Genomic DNA, 21,879 nt, shown 5'->3' with positions numbered 1-21,879 from the left:
GAGTACAAGATCCCAAAACAGTACAATACATTTGATGCTGCTCATCCTAGAAATAAGCAGTGGATTTTCCCTGTCCATTTTAATAATGCAACAATATCAGTGTCTGTACTATAAAATAGAATGATTGTCTAGGAAAATAGTCTTTGATTCTTCTCAGTTTCCATACTGTTTTGAAGCTTTTTGACGTGATTGCAGCAACTTCTTCATGAGTCAGATGTTTGTCGAGAACGATTCCTATTATTTTTATTTGTGTTTCAATTGTATAAGATTGTTGATCTATTATTAGGTTTTGGTAAGTGGTGGGATTGTACTGGCTGGATAGAACCAGGAGTTTGGTTTTGTCTCATTTAAGTTTGACAGTTTGGGCCCAATTTTTCCAAGAGGTCAAGTCCTTTTTTTGCCTTATCCAGTATCTCTGTGATGCTGTTGTTGAAAGGTAAGTAGATGGTGACATCGTCTGCATATATGAATGGGTTTAAACCCATTATTTCCAGTTTCTTCACAAGTGGACCCAGATCAAAGTCCGCTGCACTAACCACTAGGCTACTGCTCCACTCCAAAGTAGGGTGTGTTTATTTTTAACACATGCTAAAAATGCTAGCGTGCCTTTGTAAAAGGACCCCTAAGGTTCTTTTTGAATATGTAGACTATGGGGGATGTATCATTTCTTAATATATTGAACGAACGTGCTCCCTTTTAACTGCACTCGAATCATCTCCCATTAGTAAGGTGTACTCTCTCTCCTCACAGGGCAAGATGATTGGGGGGGGGGGGGGGGGGCACAGTCATTAGTATTTGGACAGCATGGATCTTTCTACATTTCTGGAAAGATCTATACAAAAAAATGCATAGATAAAAAGTTACCCCAAACTAGGTATTATTTCAAGTAGAAAAAAAGGCTGTCAGCAGAATCATTGGCACTATACCTCACTGGTTTACATACAAAATAGCAACCTAGGTGGCTAGACTTCTTCTCAAACTGTTTAAGATGGTTAAAAATTATATTGAACAAAACATTTTAAAATATATTTAGCATGAAATCTCTTTGGTGGGCTTTAATATTCAGGAGGATTTCTTTGGTAACCTTAGTTTTTATTTCCTATATTGTTGTGTAATTATTTCCTGGATGATTTCATAACTACAAAGCATTATTTCTATGCAACTGATTTGAAATGACCATACATAAATATTTTAAAGCAACCCCTCCACCCCCCTCCCCCCCCCCAAAAAAAAGGTTCGTCTAAGGTATCACCTGCCTCTATCAATTTTATTAGTTGGCCTAGTTGTTTGACCAGCTAGCAAGCTATTACCAGAGTGCAAGTGATACAGGAATTAACTAAATATCAAAAGCAAAGCTGCTTGCCTGTAACAGATGTTTTCCCGTTGACAGCAGGATTAAATCAGGCACACAACTGAGTGACATATTTGCATGACACCAGGACAAAACAGCTCTCCCAGAACTCAGAGCTAATGTAACGTTCTAAGCATGTGCAGCTCTTCTTCCTATGTGCGCCAGTCTCCTTAGACCCCTCAGTTAGCTCCATAGCAGAAATACAACTCTCAGAAAGTTGGAAGGGAATGTGTGCCTGATAAATCCTGTCCAAAGAGTAGTTATTAAAATGGTTAGCAGTTTTCATCAAAGTATATGGGGACAGACAAAAGATCTCAAAATGTATATTTTGAAAGAAAACAAGGCAAGCGATCTGCAAACTCCAATGTGGAAAATAACACAGCAGATCAATTTAATAAATTGAAACTTTATTGATAATACCAAAATGTTGCCCGACACAGGCAGTGTTTCACCCAAAAGATTAACATACTGATGTTTACTCTCAATACATAGTTTTTTTTATATAAACCTATTTTTTATGAATACGTTTATGTATATTGATAATCCAGCATAAGAACGGCTTGTTCCAAGCTTTCTTAAATTCAGATACACTTTTTGTGTCCACCACCTCCACAGAGAGGCCATTCCATGAATTCACCACCCTTTCTGTGAAGAAGAATTTCCTTAGGTTACTTCTGAGTCTGTCCCCTTTCACCTTATGCTCCCTCATTCCAGAGCTTCCTTTCAATTGAAAGGCTCACCTCCTGTGCATTTATGCCATATAAGTATTTAAATATCTATCATATCTCCCCTCTCCCGCCTTTCTTCCAAAGTATACATTTTGAGATCTTTAAGATTATCTGAATTCAAGAGAAGAATAGGACAGGAACACAGGAACTCTACCGGACAGGAAGGGATAATAGATGGCATGGAGTGGAAGAGTGGCCTAATAGTTGGTGCAGCAGGCTTTGATCCCAGCATCCTGGGATTGATTCCCACTGTAGCTCCTTTTCATCCTGGGCAAGTCCTTAACCCTCCAATGCCTCAGGTATAAAAACCAAGATTGTGAGCCCTCTAGGGACAGAGATAGTACCTGCTTATAATGTGAGACTGCTCTCTGCTTTGAACTCAATGGTTAAGCAGATTATAAATGCATGAATTAAATTAAAATAGCTAAGCAGTTAGAACATATGGCCTTTAACTGTCATCATTTTCTATGCTTCAAGGCCATGTGAGCCAGGGCCTTGGCTGGAATTTAGAAGGGTAGCCCGATTCTGCATTAAAAAACTACATTAGAAGTCCAAAAATCCAGACTGCTGAGGGATCGGGTCAGTCCAGATTTTTATTTTCTGGATTCTCAGGCAGTACTTTTAAAATTCAAATTTAAGGAAGCACAAAGAGCTGAACAAGCACACTTTGTTCATCTTATTGATTTATTCAACAAATACACAAAACAGGAAAAACATACTGTAAAATCTCAAATAAAAATAATGGATAATTTGGCTGGTAGTATTGTATATAGTTGTGGCTAAAAAGGTACATATAGTCCCATCTTCTTGGTACCTGAGATCTTCTCTTTTTCCCTCCTCCCTCCCCCCCCCCCCCCAAATAGGCTATACAACATAGTTGCTCGATACCAACACTACCTTTTTGTATGAGTAAATATTTCCATTTATTGTCGACTGTTTGGGGCTTTCCTTGCAACTATTCTGGTTATCCAACATACTATGTCCCAGCTGGTGAAAACCGGAGATACTAAAGAGTCGCTGGGCAATTTCAGCAGACAAGTTGAGACAAGATCTTGCAGCCCCCACCCTGAGGAACAGATCCTGCATCGTCGGAAGCCTCAGTGGACGAGGGTGAACTTAGATTATTCTCATTGGGCTTAACAAGGATTTTAAGAACTGCTTTTCTGTCCTTAGCACCAACATAGGGGATGTTGAGATTCAGGGTGTTAAGACTCCACAACAATAGGAGATATATTTGCAAGGATAGTGGCAAAAATTGCCAAACACAGCAACAGATAGATCTGTATCACTAAAAAGGATAAAAGAAAAAATAATGTAGACACAATAAGCAAATGGATTGTGTGCAGATACATGGAGGTAGGGGGGTATGTCAATGATTACAAATCATCACATAAAGGGTCTCACCAGAGAGTGAGCAAAAGAGTACCCTGTGACTGCATATGAGACTTCCCCTCATAAAAACAAGAATAAAAAATCCAAATACAGTAATTAATGAGTGAACATAAAAGCTGGACTCCAGATTGTTTCATCTACCTTTGAGTTATACACACTAACAGTGATAAGTAGATTTAAGTCGAACGGATTTGACGGTTTAGCCAAAAGGTGGCAGGATCAACTCTGTCGCTGGTTTTTTCAGACATTCTCCCGCTGGGTTCTCACCCAAAGGTGCTGCCTGAGATGATACTAACTCAGGAGAAGCTTCAGCCTTTGACCCACTTACTGCTGACGCTAACGGAGACCCCGCTGCTGACCCAGAAGCATCTGGCTCTGCTTCCATCCTGGGGGAAGGGGGGGGGGGGGGGGAGTAGTAGGACCTAAAAGGCTGAGCGAAACATCACTCCCAAAGCTTGTGCCCCTTTACAAAGTGAAAGCAGATGGTTCACACGAAAGTGCACTGGTGTACGCAATGATCTCTGCCTGACGAAGAGTAGGAAACACCACCCACCGAGCGGGTTGGGCGGAAGGCTTCCCATGGCAAGTTCAAGAAACTGAGAAGACCTCACTCGTGGATTCACATCAAGGCAGCAATCTTAGACCAGTTCTACGTGCTTGGAGTCACTTTGTCTGTTGCCTATGCAGCTATCTCCTCTGTTAAGAGTGCACATTTTGAATATCAATGACCTTAAGTCACCTGGTAAGAGATACTCACTTTATAGGGAGCTGACTCGTCTGAATGTACAAACTGTATGTATGCAAGAAAACCATCTTTGTAAAACTCATGAATATATGCTTCATCATAGAACATATCCTTAAATCCTTTTTGCTTCTGACCACCTTTAGATTGTAAGCTCTTTTGAGCAGGGTCTGTCCTTCTTTGTTAAACTGTACAGCGCTGTGTAACCCTAGTACTGCTCTAGAAATGTTAAGTAGTAGTAGTAGTAGCAGAATACTAAGAAGCGTGGGGTGGCGTTATTTTCCACAGAGACTTGAGACTACAGATTCAAAAAGTTAAGCGAGAACCTGAGAGCAGATACCTCATAGCATAGGTTGATTGATCAAGTTGAATTGACAATTAGAACATAAGTAATGCCACACTGGGAAAAGACCAAGGGTCCATCGAGCCCAGCATCCTATCCACAACAGCAGCCAATCCAGGCCAAGGGCACCTGGCAAGCTTCCCAAACGTACAAACATTCTATACATGTTATTCCTGGAATTGTGGATTTTTCCCAAGTCCATTTAGTAGCGGTTTATGGACTTTTCCTTTAGGAAACCGTCTAACCTCTTTTTAAACTCTGCCAAGCTAACTGCCTTTACCACGTTCTCCGGCAACGAATTCCAGAGTTTAATTACACGTTGGGTGAAGAAAAATTTTCTCTGATTTGTTTTAAATTTACTACACTGTAGTTTCATCGCATGCCCCCTAGTCCTAGTATTTTTGGAAAGCTTCACATCCACCTGTTCCACTCCACTCATTATTTTATATACCTCTATCATATCTCCTCTCAGCAGTCTCTTCTCCAAGCTGAAAAGCCCTAGCCTCCTTAGTCTTTCTAACTTTGATGCCCCCAATGTAGATCAAAATGCATTTTTTCATAAAATGTAGATATTGTTGGGTGGCATTTACGAGGACCTTTGGTGATAGGAGGTGACTGTAATCACATTCTTAACCCTACCTTAGACTCTTCTTCTGTATGACCTGGTGGAGACAAGCTAGCCTTGCTTTGAAAAGTGTTTTGCAAGACTTGGGCCTAGTAAATGTTTGGAGATATGTAATGAGCTCCAGAGAGATTACACCTTTTACTCTTCACCCCATGACATGTTTACTTATAAAATTCTCTTTGGGGCTCAGTGGTGAGGATGGAGATTGGGACTCTGTCTCAGACCACGCTACCTGTTGGGTTGACCTTGCTGACATCGGGATGAGTGTTTGGACCCTTAACACTAGCTTACTTAAGGATGATGAGGTAGTTAAAGAATACAGAAAAACCCTTCTTGATTACCTGAAGCATAATGTGAATTCTGGTCCCTTTTTCTCTGTTGTCTGGGATATATTGAAGCAGTTACTAAAGGCTTCTTTTTAAGACATGCATCCAGGAAGCATAGGGCCAGAGATCTGCTGAGGCAGCAGTACCTCACCCAGCTGGCTCATCTTGGGTTGCAAAATAAATGAACAGGCAGCAAGCAGGTTCCGAGTTCTCTTAGACAGACTCGTTTATTGCTAGAAGAACTCAATCAGGAAGACTTGCAGTTTGCATTAGACAAGTTTCATCAGAAACATTATCAATATACGGGGAAGGCAAGCTCCCTGTTGGGTTTTAAACTCTGTAAAGCTCGATCTGAATGGATTTGTGCATAAGATCAAGGACCACACAGGTCAACTTTTGTATAAATCAGCGTAGGTCAAAGGGTGTTTTAGGGAATTCTTAGCCAGCATACACAGGGACCTAAGATTCTTCCTAATGATCTCAATGATTACTTGGGTGCTCTGGAACCGCTCTCCTTGTACGATACACGGAGTTCTTTGAACGCTCTGGTGACACCCAGAGGTTTTGGGTTCTATTTGGGCTTTGACGTCTGGTAAGATACAGAGGTTGGATAGACTCCTGGTTGAATTCTACAAAAACCTTAGCGCCCAAGCTATCCTCTTTGTTGGCTCGCCTTATGAATGGGATCCAAGATGGGGGCGAGTCTATTGCTCCCACTTGTTGGAGGCCTGGATCTCTGTTATCCTTAAAGAGGGAAAAGATGTGACAGATTGTCTAGGAAAACTTCGCAACAGGCATTCCTCTTGGCAACCAATGCTAGAAAGACTTTTGACAGAGGTGCATAAAACTCTTCGTAGGGTGATCTTGGGGGGAGGCTTCTTGTGGGTGGGTGCAGGCATTGTATTCTGCCACCTGAGCTTCTATGCGAGTTAATGGGGGGTAATTCAGTCATGTTTTCACTGACTCGAGGAACCAGGTAGGGGTGCCCACTGTCCCTGTTGCTCTTTGCTCTTGTTATGGAGCCCTTAGCTACAGCTATACACTCTAACTCTTTTATTCATGGCATCCAGGTTAGGGGAAGGGAATACAAGACTAGCTTGTTTGCTGATGATGTTTTGCTATCTTTGACATCCACTCTGATTATGCTGCCAATGAAGGAGCTTGCTACATTCTCCCGGGTCTTGAGGTTTAAAAGTAATATCGGGAAGACTGAGGGGTTTAACCTTACTCTGCCAGAGAGTGTCCTTCAATCTTTGCAAGTTTCTTTTTCATTCCGTTGGGTTACTAAGGGCCTGAAGTACTTGGGTGTTTGGTTGCTTCTACTCTCAACTGTATGAGGCCAATCACACTAAGTTGATCTCCACCAAGAGCTGACCTAGCCCGGTGGAAAGATTTTTCACTTACTTGATTTAGTAGAATATCAGGAACAATGTGGTGGCTGAACACAGGAATCCCACAGGGAAGACAGCAGCAAACCAAAAAGCAGGAAACAGAAGGCGGCTCAACAGACAATGGGACCAAAAGTATAAAGCTATAAGTATATGAATAAAAGTATTGTTTTATATTTTTAGTCCCATTATCTGCTGAGCCTTCTTCTGTTTCCTGCTTTTTAGTTTGCTTTGGAAGGTTAAGTGAATTGCCCGGGGTCTCAAGGAGCTGCAGTGGGAATCAAACCTAGTTCCCCAGGATCTGTCCGCTGCACTAACCATTAGGCTACTCCTCTTACCCTTAGCAAATGAATAGCCTAATGGTTAGTGCAGTGGACTGAACCTGGAGATCGGGGCTCAATTCACACTGCAGCTCTTGAGCAAGTCGCTTAACCCTCCCATTGCCCCAAGTACAAAAATATAAGACTGAGTCCACTAGGGACAGAAAGTACCTGCATATCCTATATAATAAAACGCACCTCCAACATTCTGAAGCTGACTGCATGGCTGAGGCATTCCTGCTCTCTGTATCCATCTCCTGAATTGACATCACATACTTCCGGGTTCCTCACAAGCAGAAGTGACCAACCACACAAGGTTTCTCGGCTTCAGAATGTTGGAGGTGCATTCTATTAAATAGGATTGGTCAGTTCATTGAAGCACAGCCAGAGCTCAGCGACCTGCACAGTAACGCTCAGACACCAGAGAGAGAGGGGGGGGAGGGCCTGACACCACAGAGGTGGGGAGGTATCTCTGTCACACACACACTCTCTCTCTCACAGTCAATGTCTTTCTTTCTTTCTCTCACACACTGTCTCTCACACACTCTATGTGTCACGCAGTCACTCACACACTCTCTTGGTGTCATACACTCAGTCTCACAGAGAGTCTGTGTCTCACACACACTCTCTCTCTCTCTCGCACACACTATATCTGTGTGAAACACACACTCTCTCTCTCACACTGTGTCTCATATACACACTTGCACACACTCTCATTCTCACAGACACACTCGCACCCAGACTCACACGCACACATTCACTCTCTCACACACAGTCACTCTCACATACTCTCTCTCAAACATACACACTCCAAGGAAAACCTTGCTAGCGCCCGTTTCATTTGTGTCAGAAACGGGCCTTTTTTACTAGTGATAAATATAAAACCCTACCACAGAAAGGCAGTATATCAAATCCATGAACCTTCAGCACTCTGGAGAAAAGGAAATACCTACTGTAGCTGAATGTAAGTTGCCTTGAACTAAAAATAAAAAGGCACAAACCGATTCAGAGTATACGTAAGTAAATTACAGCTGTGCACACGGCAATCTATTGTTTGCTTTATAAATGACAAGACCAGCAAAAGAATTAGTTATAAAGTGTTTAAAATGATTTTCAAAACAGAAAATAATCTAATGTTATATATCCAACCTAAGTTTCTGTAAAGCTTTATTTCTATACATTTTCATATCTATACTAAAATAGATTTTCAACTCTTGCTTACCTGTCGGACGTAACAAACTAGCTTCAATTTTGTGTGGAACTCTGGGTGGAATTTTCATAGATGCCCGGATCTGGTAAAAACTGTAGTGACAAGATAAAAGTCATTTGTGAAGTACAGAAAGTCATGCACATAGCATACTAACATAATAGACAGCAGAAAAAGACCATCTGACCCATCCAATCTGCCCAGTTATTCTGTCTCCATTACAAAGGTCACATTCTGGTTGTCAGTCACAGATTATAACCATTTGCAAGATTTTATTTCCCTTCTTTGTACTCTACCATCCATGCTACAGGAGCATACCAAATCACCAGTTAGTCCCTTCCAGAACCAACTTTTCCATGCCTAGCCACAAGACTCTATATTAACTTGAGTAGCCAACAGTACTCGTGGTCATTAGCAAACATCCTGTACAGGGGCCTCAAAGAAGTTCAACACTTCTAGTGACTGAGAAATATTTGAGAGCTCTTAGAGACCACTCTGAGGTAGTTGCCATCTCCCAATGAAAGCTCTCTTTTCCAGACATCTGAGCACCAAAGCCCCCATGGACACTATAATAATACTGCCTGCTTAGATGTACCAGCTAACGTGACCGACTGGGAGTCTCTAGCTTATCCAGTCGAGATCTTTTAGGCTATCTGGGCTCCTCCAGACCCTTAGTCTCAGACTGTGGCTCCTGGCCATGCTGATCTCCTTCAGCTTCAATAAAACGTCCCTGTGCAAAAGCAGAACAAATTCTGGAGAACAGGCATCTTTTGCACTCATGGACCCAGAACTCCCCTGCTGAATCTCCCAAGTCTCCCCTCGTGAGACAAGATGGGTTCTTGCAAGACCTCCCCTACCACAGCTTCAGATGAAAATGCTCAGAGACCACCAAAAGAGGCAGAGAAGAAAATAGCCACTGTTCCTGCAGTTTCTGTGAGAGGTACATGGCTGTGACTCAATTATGTGCCAGATGCTCCCCCCGGAGCCATGGCCATCTTCTCTCCTTCCAAATAGTCCCAAGCGGGGCTTCCCCCAAGTTCCAGCTGCCCTGTTGTCCTGCCACAGCACAAATAGAATCGCCTGGAAGTGTCCCTTAATATGAACAGTACATCCTCCTCCGACAGCGCTTCCATTAGAACAGTGGTGGCTGAGTAGGTTGTGGCTGTAACAGTCTTGTCCGGTGCTTGTCTATCTTTTTGTGGCTTTGAACCCATAAGAACGGCCAAACAGAACTTTGTGAACTCCATAATAATGATGTAACTAGGAAGAGCCCACCCAAGTCGTACCCCTTCTGGGGTCCCGACTCACAGTTTGGGAAGCTCTAGTCTTGGCAAATCTCTTCAATGTTGCTCCCAGCGCAAAATTGACCCCAGATCTTCACCGTCCAACCTCTCCAAGGCTTAGGCTGCTAGTGGTAGGAAAACCACCACCCCTATGTTATAAGCTGCTCCAAGACTGGCCCTCCTCCACTGAGACTTTTTCTTTTTTTAAATTTTACTACAAAGATCCCTTGGAGCGAGGGGGCAGGAAAGAAGGAAAATCCAAACCACAGCTCGCCAGTCCAACTGCTAGATAAAAAAAGGGGGGAGGGAACCAGAATCCTCAGAGTATCCCCTCACTAACGGCCTTTACTCTACTGTCCCTGCCCTTCAAGCTTTATTGGTCAATCAGCTCTCCAACTGGCCCAGGAGCAACACCAGTCCAGAACTACTGCATAATATGCCTGTCAATCTTCTGCTGGAGACAGAGAAATACTGCTGCATAGTACTCTTTATAAGGAAAAGCTCACAAGTGATTGATCTTTGTTTCCCATCTGCAAGTTGGTGGGTATAACCAAATGCTTCTGGACCTGTCTGGCTGAAATGACGTGCTCTTCACCAGCCAATCGTTGAGGTAATGGAACACATGCACCCCCAAGCATGCATAGCCAATCATGTTCCTGAATAGTCGGAAGAAGGGTGCCCAGGGAAACCATCCTTAACTTTTTTGACCAGGAATATGTTCAGGGCCCTTAGGTGTAAGATGGGATGCATAACCTGTTTTCTTTTGCACGAGGAAGTACCTGGAATAGAATCCCAGCTCTTCCTCCCCTGGTGGAACGGGCTTGACCACGTGGGCCTTCAGAAGGGCTGAAAGTTCCTCTGCAAGTACCTGCTCATGCTGAGAGCTGAAGTAAATGAGCTTGGTGCAATCTGGAGGTTTTTGAAGCTAATTGAGGGTGTATCTGAGTCAGGCTACCTGGAGAACCCACCAGTCAGAGGTTATAAGGGGCCACTTTTCGTAGAAAAACTTCAGCCTCCCTCCAACCGGCAGAACATCCAGTACGAACGCTGACAGCAGCTATGCTCTGCTGGAGACAGTCAAAAGCTCCCCCCATTTTCTATTTCTGTTGATGGCTCTCTCATTCTCCCTGTCTCCTCAGCTCGAAACTTTGGGGTCATCTTTGACTCTTCTCTCTCCTTCTCTGCTCATATCCAGCAGATTGCCAAGACCTGTCGTTTCTTTCTTTACAACATCCGTAAAATCCGCCCCTTTCTTTCCGAGCACTCTACCAAAACCCTCATCCACACCCTTGTCACCTCTCGTTTAGACTACTGCAATCTGCTTCTTGCTGGCCTCCCACTTAGTCACCTCTCCCTTCTCCAGTCACTTCAAAACTCTGCTGCCCGTCTCGTCTTCCACCAGGGTCGCTTTACTCATACTACCCCTCTTCTCAAGTCGCTTCACTGGCTCCCTATCCATTTTTGCATCCTGTTCAAACTTCTTCTACTAACCTATAAATGTACTCACTCTGCTGCTCCCCAGTATCTCTCCACACTCGTCCTTCCCTACACTCCTTCCCGTGCACTCCGCTCCATGGATAAATCCTTATCTGTTCCCTTCTCCACTACTGCCAACTCCAGACTTCGCGCCTTCTGTCTCGCTGCACCCTACACCTGGAATAAACTTCCTGAGCCCCTACGTCTTGCCCCATCCTTGGCCACCTTTAAATCTAGACTGAAAGCCCACCTCTTTAACATTGCTTTTGACTCGTAACCACTCGCCTCCACCTACCCTCCTCTCTTCCTTCACGTACACATTAATTGATTTGATTACTTTATTTTTTGTCTATTAGATTGTAAGCTCTTTGAGCAGGTGCTGTCTTTCTTCTATGTTTGTGCAGTGCTGCGTACGCCTTGTAGCGCTATAGAAATGCTAAATAGTAGTAGTACTTATGCTCACGCTGTTGACAAGCAAGCTAGGGGTGAGCCTGAACAGGATAGTGAGAGGAGGTGGTGTACCTACACCTCAGAGTAGTATGCACCCCTCCTCGATTTGCCAAAAGACCAAGCTGAGGAGGCTGATGCAGAAGGCACCCGGCGTGAGAGAGAAGCGATGCTATCAGTGTGTTTCTGGATTTAGTCAGCAACCTCCTGAAACTCCTCTCCAAAGAGGTTATCCCTCTGGAATGGGGCATCTGCCAACCTCTACTGAACAGACTGTTACAAGTCAGAAACACGCAGCCATGAGAGTCTGCACATTGCTATACTCTGAGCAGAGATCCTGGATGCCACATCAAAGGTATTGTAGGTGCCCCTGTACAAGAATTTATGACACACCTTCTGCTACTTGGCCAACTGGCCCACAGACTCAGACTGCTCCAGTGGGAGAGATTCCACCAAGTCCACCAACTTGCACACCCTCAAGTACACAATTGTGAAGAGATTGAATACTGGACACGAACATTGAGGCCTGAAACATCTTCCTCCTAAAAAGAGTCCAAGGTCCCAGCTTCCCTGCCTGGAGGTGCCATGGCAGAATCTGTAGAACTCCTGGCTCTTTTGAAGGAAGACTGCACCACCACAGAATTGTGAGGCAACTGAGGCCTATCAAAACCATATGTGCTGTGGTTCTGATACATTGTGTCAATCTTCTTGGGCAAGACAGGTACTGACAGAGGGGACTCCCAATTCTGATTGAGGACTTCCTCAAATATCTCAAGGAGGAAGACAGCCTCAGCCTCCCTAGGAGGGGATTCATAGTCCAAGACCTCAAGCATCTTAGCCCTGGGCTCATCCTCCACTTCCAAATGAAACGGAATAACATCAGCCATTTCCTTCACAAAAGATGAGAATGAAAGGATCCCCAGTGAACACCTTCTCCTTTCCAGCAGAGGGGAGGGTTCAGAGGATATGCCATAGGACTCATCCTCTGAAAAGTAACTTAGATCCTCCTCTGACTCCCATGAACGATCCTCATTGATGTCCTGAGTAGGCTGAGACAGAGCCTGCCTCAACCTTCAGGAGCCATGTCCTCGAAAGGGGTGTCGAGGAGTTGGCTCACGCCTTGACTCTGGCAAAGCTTCCTTCACCAATGCCGAGGGAGTACCAGCTTGGGTGGCTCTGGACACCGGTGCCGCATGTGACACCGATGTCGGAGGCCTCACCACAGGCTGAGGGCCAAGTGGGGCCATAACGGGGAACAGGGGCCTCAACGAGGGGCAGGGTAGGCGCAATCACCCCTGATGCCAATGCACACTGATGTTAAAGGCCAACCAGCAGCTCAGGAAGCAAGGCCCGGATACGTTTGAGGGCTGACACCGGGAAAGACTGGGGCGCCAGTTCCGAGACAGGTTGCGGCTCCTGGCTGCTAGGGGACCGATGCTTCAGCACCTCCTGGATAGAGGGTGAGCAGTCCTCTAGGCGCTGACACCTCTAGGGTGTTGAATCCCTTGGCCTCCCGGAACTCCCGGCACCATGTGTCAAGGAAGACCAATGCCTCTTGGCCATCAACCAATGCTCAGCTTCGAGACTCCTCTGTGCCGATCAGGACGACATCGAATCTCATGCTGAACAGCCCTAGGGGCCCTGCATGCCTATGTCAAATCCTCATGTAGCCTCAGGGTCTGGTCCGATGCTGGCCAGTCCCAGGGGCCCTGCACGGCAGTCTGCATCGAGACAAGTGGAGACCCACTCGATGCATTATTGCTCCCAGTGTCACAAAGTCCAGTAGCAGCAATGTGGACCATGCTCCTCATGCAGACCTCAACAATGATGACGAAATCGCCAACCTCGATGCCAAAGTCGAGGAAATCGGACTTGGCTCCAAATACCTTTGTGCATTGAGCCTGTCAACCTGGGTCCGCTCTTCATCCGAAGACAGAAAACACAGCAGGACTATGGCCGGGCCCTAAACACTGAAGACACCAATAAGTGTCCTTACCAGAGATTGTCCGATTGCACCAGGTACAGCGCTTGAAGCCACTGGGAACTTGAGTGGACATGGACGGAAAACTTCAGCAGCCAAATCAAATGGCATAATGGTGCCGAAAAAAGGGGCAAGGCACTAGAAAAAAGAAAGGGGAAAAACCCGGCCGAAGTCAAGGCCTAAACACGGCCTAGTGATGAGGAAAACAAAGGAAACTTAAAAAATGGAGAAAAAAAAAAATCTAAAAATATAACGGAACAGGAAAAAGAGGACCCAAACACGGGCACACGAAAAATGCACTTAAAAAAAGAATGCCAAAAAGCAGGGGGGAGACCTGAGAGGAAATGTGTAGCTTAGGGTCGCCATGACCTGAGAAAGTTTGGGAATGACTAGTATAAGGGGTGAAGTACTCCTGTGTACAAAAGAGAAGGATCTGGGGGTGATCATATTTGATTATATTAAAGCAACAAAAACAGGTAGAAAAGGCAATAGCAAAAGACAGAAGGATGCTTGGGTACATAGGGAGACAATGACCTACAGCAAAAAAACAAAGTGATAGTGACTCTGTATAAGTCTCTCATTTGAAGTACTGCATCAAAGTCTGAAGACAGCACATTCACAGGAACATAAATAGGATAGTAAACATAGAAATGGGAGGAGTCCAAGATGGCGGCAGGCTGTCGCTGCAGTGAGCACTGAATTGCTAGCCAGTGCCTTTATTCTGGATTCCTTTTTTTCTAATTTCCTTTATTATGCCTCATACTAAGAGGAAGGGGGTCGTTAAGGTTGTCCTCACCAGCCTTTGTGGTTCCCCCTAGCCAGCTTTGCAGCCGAGCCCTCAAAGGTACTTTCTAGGAGCGGAGGCTCTACGTTGAAAAAAGGCAGAGGAGCAACCCCTTCACTGGAGTATGAAATATATCTCCCTCAGCAAATGTACCACCGTGTACGGCAGTCAGACTGGAGACTCCTGAAAGTGCCACTCTCGTTGCAGAATCGGCGATAGCAGCGCCTTTATAGAATGGGGCCCCAGGAATTAGACCTCCGGGTGAGACCACAAGAGCCGAGTATATGGCTGCACGGTGGTTTCTTTGGACCTTATTTGGAAAGCCATTCAAGATTTTAGTGTAATTTTGAATAATTAGATATGATGAATAAAAATTTGGAAAAAATGAAAGTGGATTTTTCTGGACAAATTAATCAAGTTCAGACTGAAGTTAAAAGCGTACAAGAATTTAAAGCTGCTGTGGTGGTGAACAGATTGATGGTTCAACGTAAACTAGAACAATTAGAAGACCAGAATAGGATGTTTAATCTCCGAATTCTTTGACTGTGACACCTTTGGATTTATTTAAGAAATATTTAATTGATGTTTTGAAAATTTTCCTCTGATGTTTTTCCTCCCATAAACAAGATATTCTATTTGCCACTTTCCTCTAAAAATAGCCAAGGTGAAGTGGGAGCTGATTTAATTCCCGAATATGGACTTGAACAATATTTCAGCTATCCTTGAAGAATCTGTTCATGGAACATCTCAGAGAGCGACTTCATTGATGTCTTTAGTATTTGAGCTGGATGTAACCGATTACGAAGCACTATTTTATTTTATTTTTTTATTACATTTGTACCCCGCGCTTTCCCACTCGTGGCAGGCTCAATGCGGCAGGCAATGGAGGGTTAAGTGACTTGCCCAGAGTCACAAGGAGCTGCCTGTGCCGGGAATCGAACTCAGTTCCTCAGGACCAAAGTCCACCACCCTAACCACTAGGCCACTCCTCCACTCCATTTAAGCATTCTTAGGATTTATTTTTCAGACAAAAATTATGGATATATCCTGATGTGGCTAAAGTAACTCAGGAGTGCAGAAAAGCTTTTCTTGCCATGAAGCAAGGAGTGAAAAATCTAGGACCACTTTTCTATGAGCTTTTCCCTGTAATTGTAGGATTAGAGATGGGCAAACCAAGTATGTCTTTTTTATTACTGAACAGTTAAGGGCATTCCTGGATCTGAAGAAAGTAGTACAATCTTAGGGCCCATGGGCATCTCTAGCGTTAGCATGCACTAAACACTAGCAATCCTATAGCACGGCTTAGTAAACAGAGCCCTTAACAGGCTATCCCTCGTAGCTTCAATAAAAGAAAAAGCCAACTACGGGCCCTGTTTACTAAAGCTGCGTTATAGGCATGTTAGCGTTTTAAACACACATTCACTGTGTACGCTCCTACAACATCACTATAGGCGCCTACATGATTAGCATGCGTGCTAATTGTAGGTGCATTAAAAATGCTAATGCATCTTAGTAAACAGGGCTCTAAGTGTTTTACTTTGTATTTTTTCCTTTTGCGAGATGTATCATTTCTGGAATCTCCTCCCTCTTTAGGTATGCAGTCTAAGGAAGAATTAAAATTTACTTCCTTGGTTTAGTTGATTTCTGTTATTTTTTGTATGGATGCACAGATGGTGAGCCTCTCATTTGAAAAGAAGCAATTGAATGAGGGATGATAGGATGAAGGTGAACAGGGAGACACTCAAAAGTAATGTAAGTAAATATTTATGGAAAGGGTGGTCGAGGCCAGGACTACATTTGGGATTGTAGAGTTTAATAGTTGGTATGGATTGGCAGACTGGATAGGTCATATGGCCTTTATCTGAAATTATTTTCTATGTTTGAAGACAGAAATGATCCAGAGGATAACAGCATGGTGGATGTTCTACCTCTATAAAATTGTAAACAGACATTTGGAAAGGGCTGGCTGGTTAGTCTGATCTCAATAATGGGAAAATTAATGGAACACTCTAAAGAAGAAGCGTGAAATATCTGAAATTCGAACATTGTAGGATCCAAAGCACCACGGTTTTAATAGAAGGAAACAGACCATTCAAATGCCTTGATAGTTTGAGACCGTTCTTTCAACACACACCTTCTACTGAATACTTCTTATACTATATGAGGTACACAATATGATTGGGCATGCATTTGATGTATCTATGTACTTTTTTTTTTCTTACTTAATATTTTATATTTTTCTTACTTAATAAGGCTAATACATAAGTCTTATACACAGGAAACAGGTGAACAGACTCCAGTTTTAGATGGCAATAAAAAAGTAGTATCATACAAGTCTCCTCCTAGGATCAAGAAGCTAAGAGAAGAGAAATTATTAAAGAGAAGACCAAAAAAACAATTAACTACAAAAAGGTAAGAGATAAATATCCACAATCTAGTCCTAAAATAAACATAATTGCTTATATTTCAAAGAGCTGGAAAAACAACTACATACCTTATTAAGGGGTGAGGGGCATTTATTACACTAGCTTCCTGACTAACTATCATCTCCTTTAATTGGGCAAGGTCAAATCAAACATTCTTTCCCAACATTTTTAATCAAACACTTCCTGGGAAAAGAAAAGGAAAAGGCATACCCAAGGCAAGCGCTCTTGACCAGAGTTGCAAGAACTCTCTATGAAAAGCTTGAGCCTTAGGTGACAAATTTGGAGATATATATTTATATCGTACCCATGGAAAGACATCATATGCATTTTAAAGAAAGCAGATAATACCTTATCTCTATCTAAGAGATTGTGAAAAGTTGCCACCATCACACCTCTTGTAGTAGATTCTTGCATAGAAGATTAAAAAAAAAAAAATCAGTCAAATAAGATTAAATTGAAATATCCTGAACTTCCCACTCCCCTTTCTGGACCAGGAACACAAAACACCCTAGGTTGGGAGGCAGGATCAAAATTAAAAATTTTAAGGAAATATTGCTTTAACATCTCTACATACTAAACATTTTAAAATCACCAATTGTTAGCACTCAATGCATTCTCAGCCTTTTCCAATTTAGTTTCTAATAAATTGCCCTTAAACAAACTACATTTAGTACTTTCTAAAACATTCAACCTCTTACAAACATCGGATAGATCTTTTTTACAACCCGTAACTTCAGAATCTAAACCACATATTTCCTCCACTGTTGTTTCACCAGAAAATCTACGTAGCTGAGATAGACTACCAGACAGAGATGCCATCCATCCTAATCATAGAAACCTATGGAACTTTGGAAGGCTAAGTGCTTTGAAAATATGCCTCATAGGCATATTACCATCATAAGAACATACTGAAAACACAACTGGCTTCAAAATTAAAGAATAAGCCACACTGTTCTCACTTAATGCCCTGTATCAAAACTGTTTTACTACTCTGACCACCAGCTACTATAGTAAAATTAGGAATCCCATCTCTACCATCAGAAGTACCAAAGCCTCCCTTAGATGTTAATTGTTGCCATCCTAACCCATTTCCCATTTTTGGACTAGGTCATTCTGAAAGGCCAGAAGACTTCTCAACTAGCTGTTTAGGCAGTTAGGGGCCGTCTGGACCAACTGAGTTTTAAGAAAGGAGTTAAAACAGGGTTATTCAAACGAGAGACTTTCAACATGGATGAAGGACACTAGGGCTTTAGTTCTTTTATATTGTTTTAATAGTCTGATTTTCCTTACGTATACTGCCAATTACAGTCAATTGGATTACCTTTCCTAACTGTTTCACATTATGGCTACATTTTATCTTTTTTTTTGTCTGTCTTTTTGTTTTGTTTCAGTTTTCAATACCACTTTTTGTAAACTCCTTTGACATTTATTGAAAGGCAGTGTACCAAATAAATGACACATCCTCTTCTATACACTTCACTAGAAGGAACCTCACTTGGAAGAGGTAAATAGAGACTAAAGAAAAAGAAAAATCAATCCCAGAACTACAAATGTAGAGCTCCTAGTACTTATAGAATTAATTATAAGGTGTTTCAGGAGAATTCAGTATAGGCTGCACCTGCAGCAGAGCTTAGTTATCAATGAACCTTGCCAGAAACCGGCTCACATGACAGCTCTATACATCACAATTCTCCTTGAGAATTACACCAATTACTATGTGAATTTTTATCCCTTTTTTATAAAATACAAAACGTGAACTTAAGCAAACAGTACTAGAGAGTCTCTACCAAAATGGTAAAATTATGTATCATACCTGATAATTTTCTTTCCATTAATCATAGCTGATCAATCCATAGACTGGTGGGTTGTGTCCATCTACCAGCAGGTGGAGATAGAGAGCAAACTTTTTGCCTCCCTATATGTGGTCATGTGCTGCCGGAAACTCCTCAGTATGTCGATATCAAAGCTCCATCCGCAGGACTCAGCACTTAGAGAATTACACCCACAAAGGGACACTCTGCCCAGCTCACCACCGCCGAAACGGGGGAGGGGAAGTAACCCAGCTCATCCCCACACAAGTGGGGGAGGGGAATCCGTCCAGCTCATCCCTGCGGAGCGGGGGAGGGACACCACCCCGCCGATGCGGGGGGATCTGGCTTATCCTGCAACCGCAACCGCGGGAGGAGCTGACTGACCCTAACACCGCCGAAGCGGGAGGGGTACAAAGCTGCCCTACAGCCGCACGAAGCGGGAGGGAGTGCCGGCAGAATTTAAGTCTCAATCCAGCCCCGTAAAACGGAGGGGAGAGGAATGCAGCAGCTCACTGTAACACAAACTCGTCTCAACTCTTGAAGAATCCAAGTGAAAAAACTTGAACACGAAGTCCTCCTGAAGTAACTGAAGACTAAACTTGAACCTAAAATTCAACCAGAATATAAACAGTACAGATATCTGGGAGGGGCTATGGATTGATCAGCTATGATTAATGGAAAGAAAATTATCAGGTATGATACATAATTTTACCTTCCATATCATCAAGCTGATCAATCCATAGACTGGTGGGATGTACCGAAGCAGTACTCACCCAGGGTGGGACATAGAAATCCCTGACCGCAACACTGAAGCTCCAAACCGGGCCTCCGCCCGAGCAGCCACAGTCAAGCGGTAATGCTTGGAGAATGTATGGGCCGATGCCCAAGTTGCCGCCTTGCATATCTCTTCCAAGGAGACGGACCCGGCCTCTGCCATCGAGGCCGCCTGAGCTCTAGTGGAGTGAGCCTTCAGCTGGATAGGCGGCACCTTCCCTGCGGCCACATAAGCCGCTGCAATGGCTTCCTTGACCCATCTTGCCACTGTAGGCTTAGCAGCCTGCAGACCCTTACGAGGACCTGCAAACAGGACAAACAGATGATCCGATTTCCGGAAATCATTGGTCACTTCCAAGTATCTGATGATGACTCGTCTCACATCCAGATATTTAAGAGCAGAGTATTCCTCTGGGTAGTCCTCCCTACGAAAGGAAGGGAGACAGAGCTGCTGATTCACATGGAAGCGAGAAACAATCTTGGGCAGGAAGGAAGGCACTGTGCGAATAGTCACTCCTGCCTCAGTGAACTGCAGAAAAGGCTCTCGACATGAGAGCGCCTGGAGCTCGGAAACTCTTCTGGCTGAAGTGATAGCCACCAAAAAGACTGCTTTCAACGTCAGGTCTTTCAGAGATGCCCTCGACAAGGGTTCAAAAGGCGGCTTCTGTAATGCTCTTAGCACCAGATTGAGATTCCACGCAGGCACCACCGAGTGCAGAGGAGGGCGCAGGTGATTAACTCCCTTGAGAAAACGCACCACATCTGGCTGCGAAGCCAGGGAAGCACCCTTCAGGCGGCCCCTGAAGCAAGCCAGGGCCGCTACCTGGACTTTAAGGGAACTGAGCGACAGGCCTTTCTCCAGACCTTCTTGCAGGAATGCCAACACTGAAGAAATTGGAGCAGTGAATGGAGAAAATGAGCCTGCTTCACACCACGCTGCAAAGGTACGCCAAACCCTGGCGTAAGCAGTAGAAGTAGAGCGCTTCCTCGCTCTCAGCATAGTGGCGATGACCTTGTCTGAGAAGCCCTTCTTCCTCAGACGCTGCCGCTCAATAGCCAGGCCGTAAGACCAAAGGGGGAGGGATCCTCCATCACCACGGGACCCTGATGCAACAGGCCCTGCTCCACTGGCAGCCGCAGAGGATCGTCGACTGAGAGCCTGATCAAGTCCGCATACCAGGGACGTCTGGGCCAATCCGGACCCACCAGGATTATCCGGCCTGGATGCTTTGCCACCCGGTCTAGCACCCTGCCCAGCATGGGCCAGGGCGGGAACACATAGAGAAGCTCTTGTGTCGGCCACTGTTGGAGAAGAGCATCTACTCCCAGGGATCGAGGGTCCCGTCCTCTGCTGAAAAAGCGCGGCACTTGGCAATTGGCCGATGACGCCATCAGATCTAGGCTCGGCTGGCCCCAGCGCTTCGTGATGTCCAAGAACGCCTGAGCAGATAGCTGCCACTCTCCGGGCTCCAAGGTATGGCGACTGAGAAAGTCCGCCTTGACATTCATGACTCCGGCAATGTGGGCCGCTGACAGCTGTTCCAGGTTCGCTTCCGCCCACTGGCATAGACTCAGCCTCCTTGGCTAGAGGGGCGCTCTTGGTACCTCCCTGGCGGTTGACATAGGCCACAGCCGTGGCATTGTCCGACAGGACCCGTACTGGCTTCAACGCCAGTACCGGGATGAACTCCAAAAGCGCCAACCGAATGGCTCCGAGTTCCAGGAGGTTGATAGACCACTTTGCCTCTGCAGGAGACCAGAGCCCCTGCGCTGTCCTTCCCAAGCAGTGGGCTCCCCAGCCCGACAAAGAGGCGTCCGTCGTGACAACAATCCACTCCGGGGTCACCAGAGGCATTCCCGCAGACAACTTGTCTGTCTGCATCCACCAGCTCAGCGCCTTGCGCACTGCTGGGTCCAAGGGAAGGCGCACAGCATAATCCTCCGACATCGGAGTCCAGCGCTGCAGCAGAGAGTGTTGTAGTGGTCTCATATGAGCCCTGGCCCAGGGCACTACTTCCATCGTGGCCGTCATAGAGCCCAACAGCTGCACATAGTCCCAAGCCCGAAGAGGAGAGGCTACTAGGAACTGGTCCTCCTGAGCCTGAAGTTTGACAATCCGATTGTCTGGCAGGAACACTCTGCCCACTTGGGTGTCGAATCGAACTCCCAGATACTCCAGGGACTGAGTCGGGCGCAGCTGGCTTTTCTCCCAGTTGATGATCCATCCCAGGGAGCTCAAAAGAGCAACCACCCGGTTCACAGCTTTGCCGCACTCTGCATAAGAGGGGGCTCGGATCAACCAGTCGTCCAGATAAGGATGGACTTGTACTCCTTCCTTCCTCAGGAAGGCCGCGATGACCACCATTACTTTGGAGAAGGTCCGCGGAGCAGTAGCCAACCCGAACGGGAGGGCTCTGAACTGGAAGTGTCGGCCCAGGACTGCAAAACGCAGAAAGCTTTGATGGGGAGGCCAGA

At 44.8% G+C, this 21,879-nt stretch overlaps 1 protein-coding gene across 1 annotated transcript in view; it reads right to left on the bottom strand.

The window, feature by feature from the left end:
• FAM135A (family with sequence similarity 135 member A) overlaps positions 1–21,879 on the bottom strand; it is a 289,052-nt gene that overhangs the window by 197,231 nt on the left and 69,942 nt on the right. Inside the window, 1 exon segment of the mRNA XM_030199007.1 lies at positions 8,438–8,517. Coding sequence (XP_030054867.1) covers positions 8,438–8,517 — 80 coding nt within the window.

Source organism: Microcaecilia unicolor, chromosome 3 (genome assembly GCF_901765095.1).
Source record: "Microcaecilia unicolor chromosome 3, aMicUni1.1, whole genome shotgun sequence".
NCBI lineage: Eukaryota > Metazoa > Chordata > Amphibia > Gymnophiona > Siphonopidae > Microcaecilia > Microcaecilia unicolor.
This window is presented reverse-complemented; position numbering and strand designations above follow the sequence as displayed.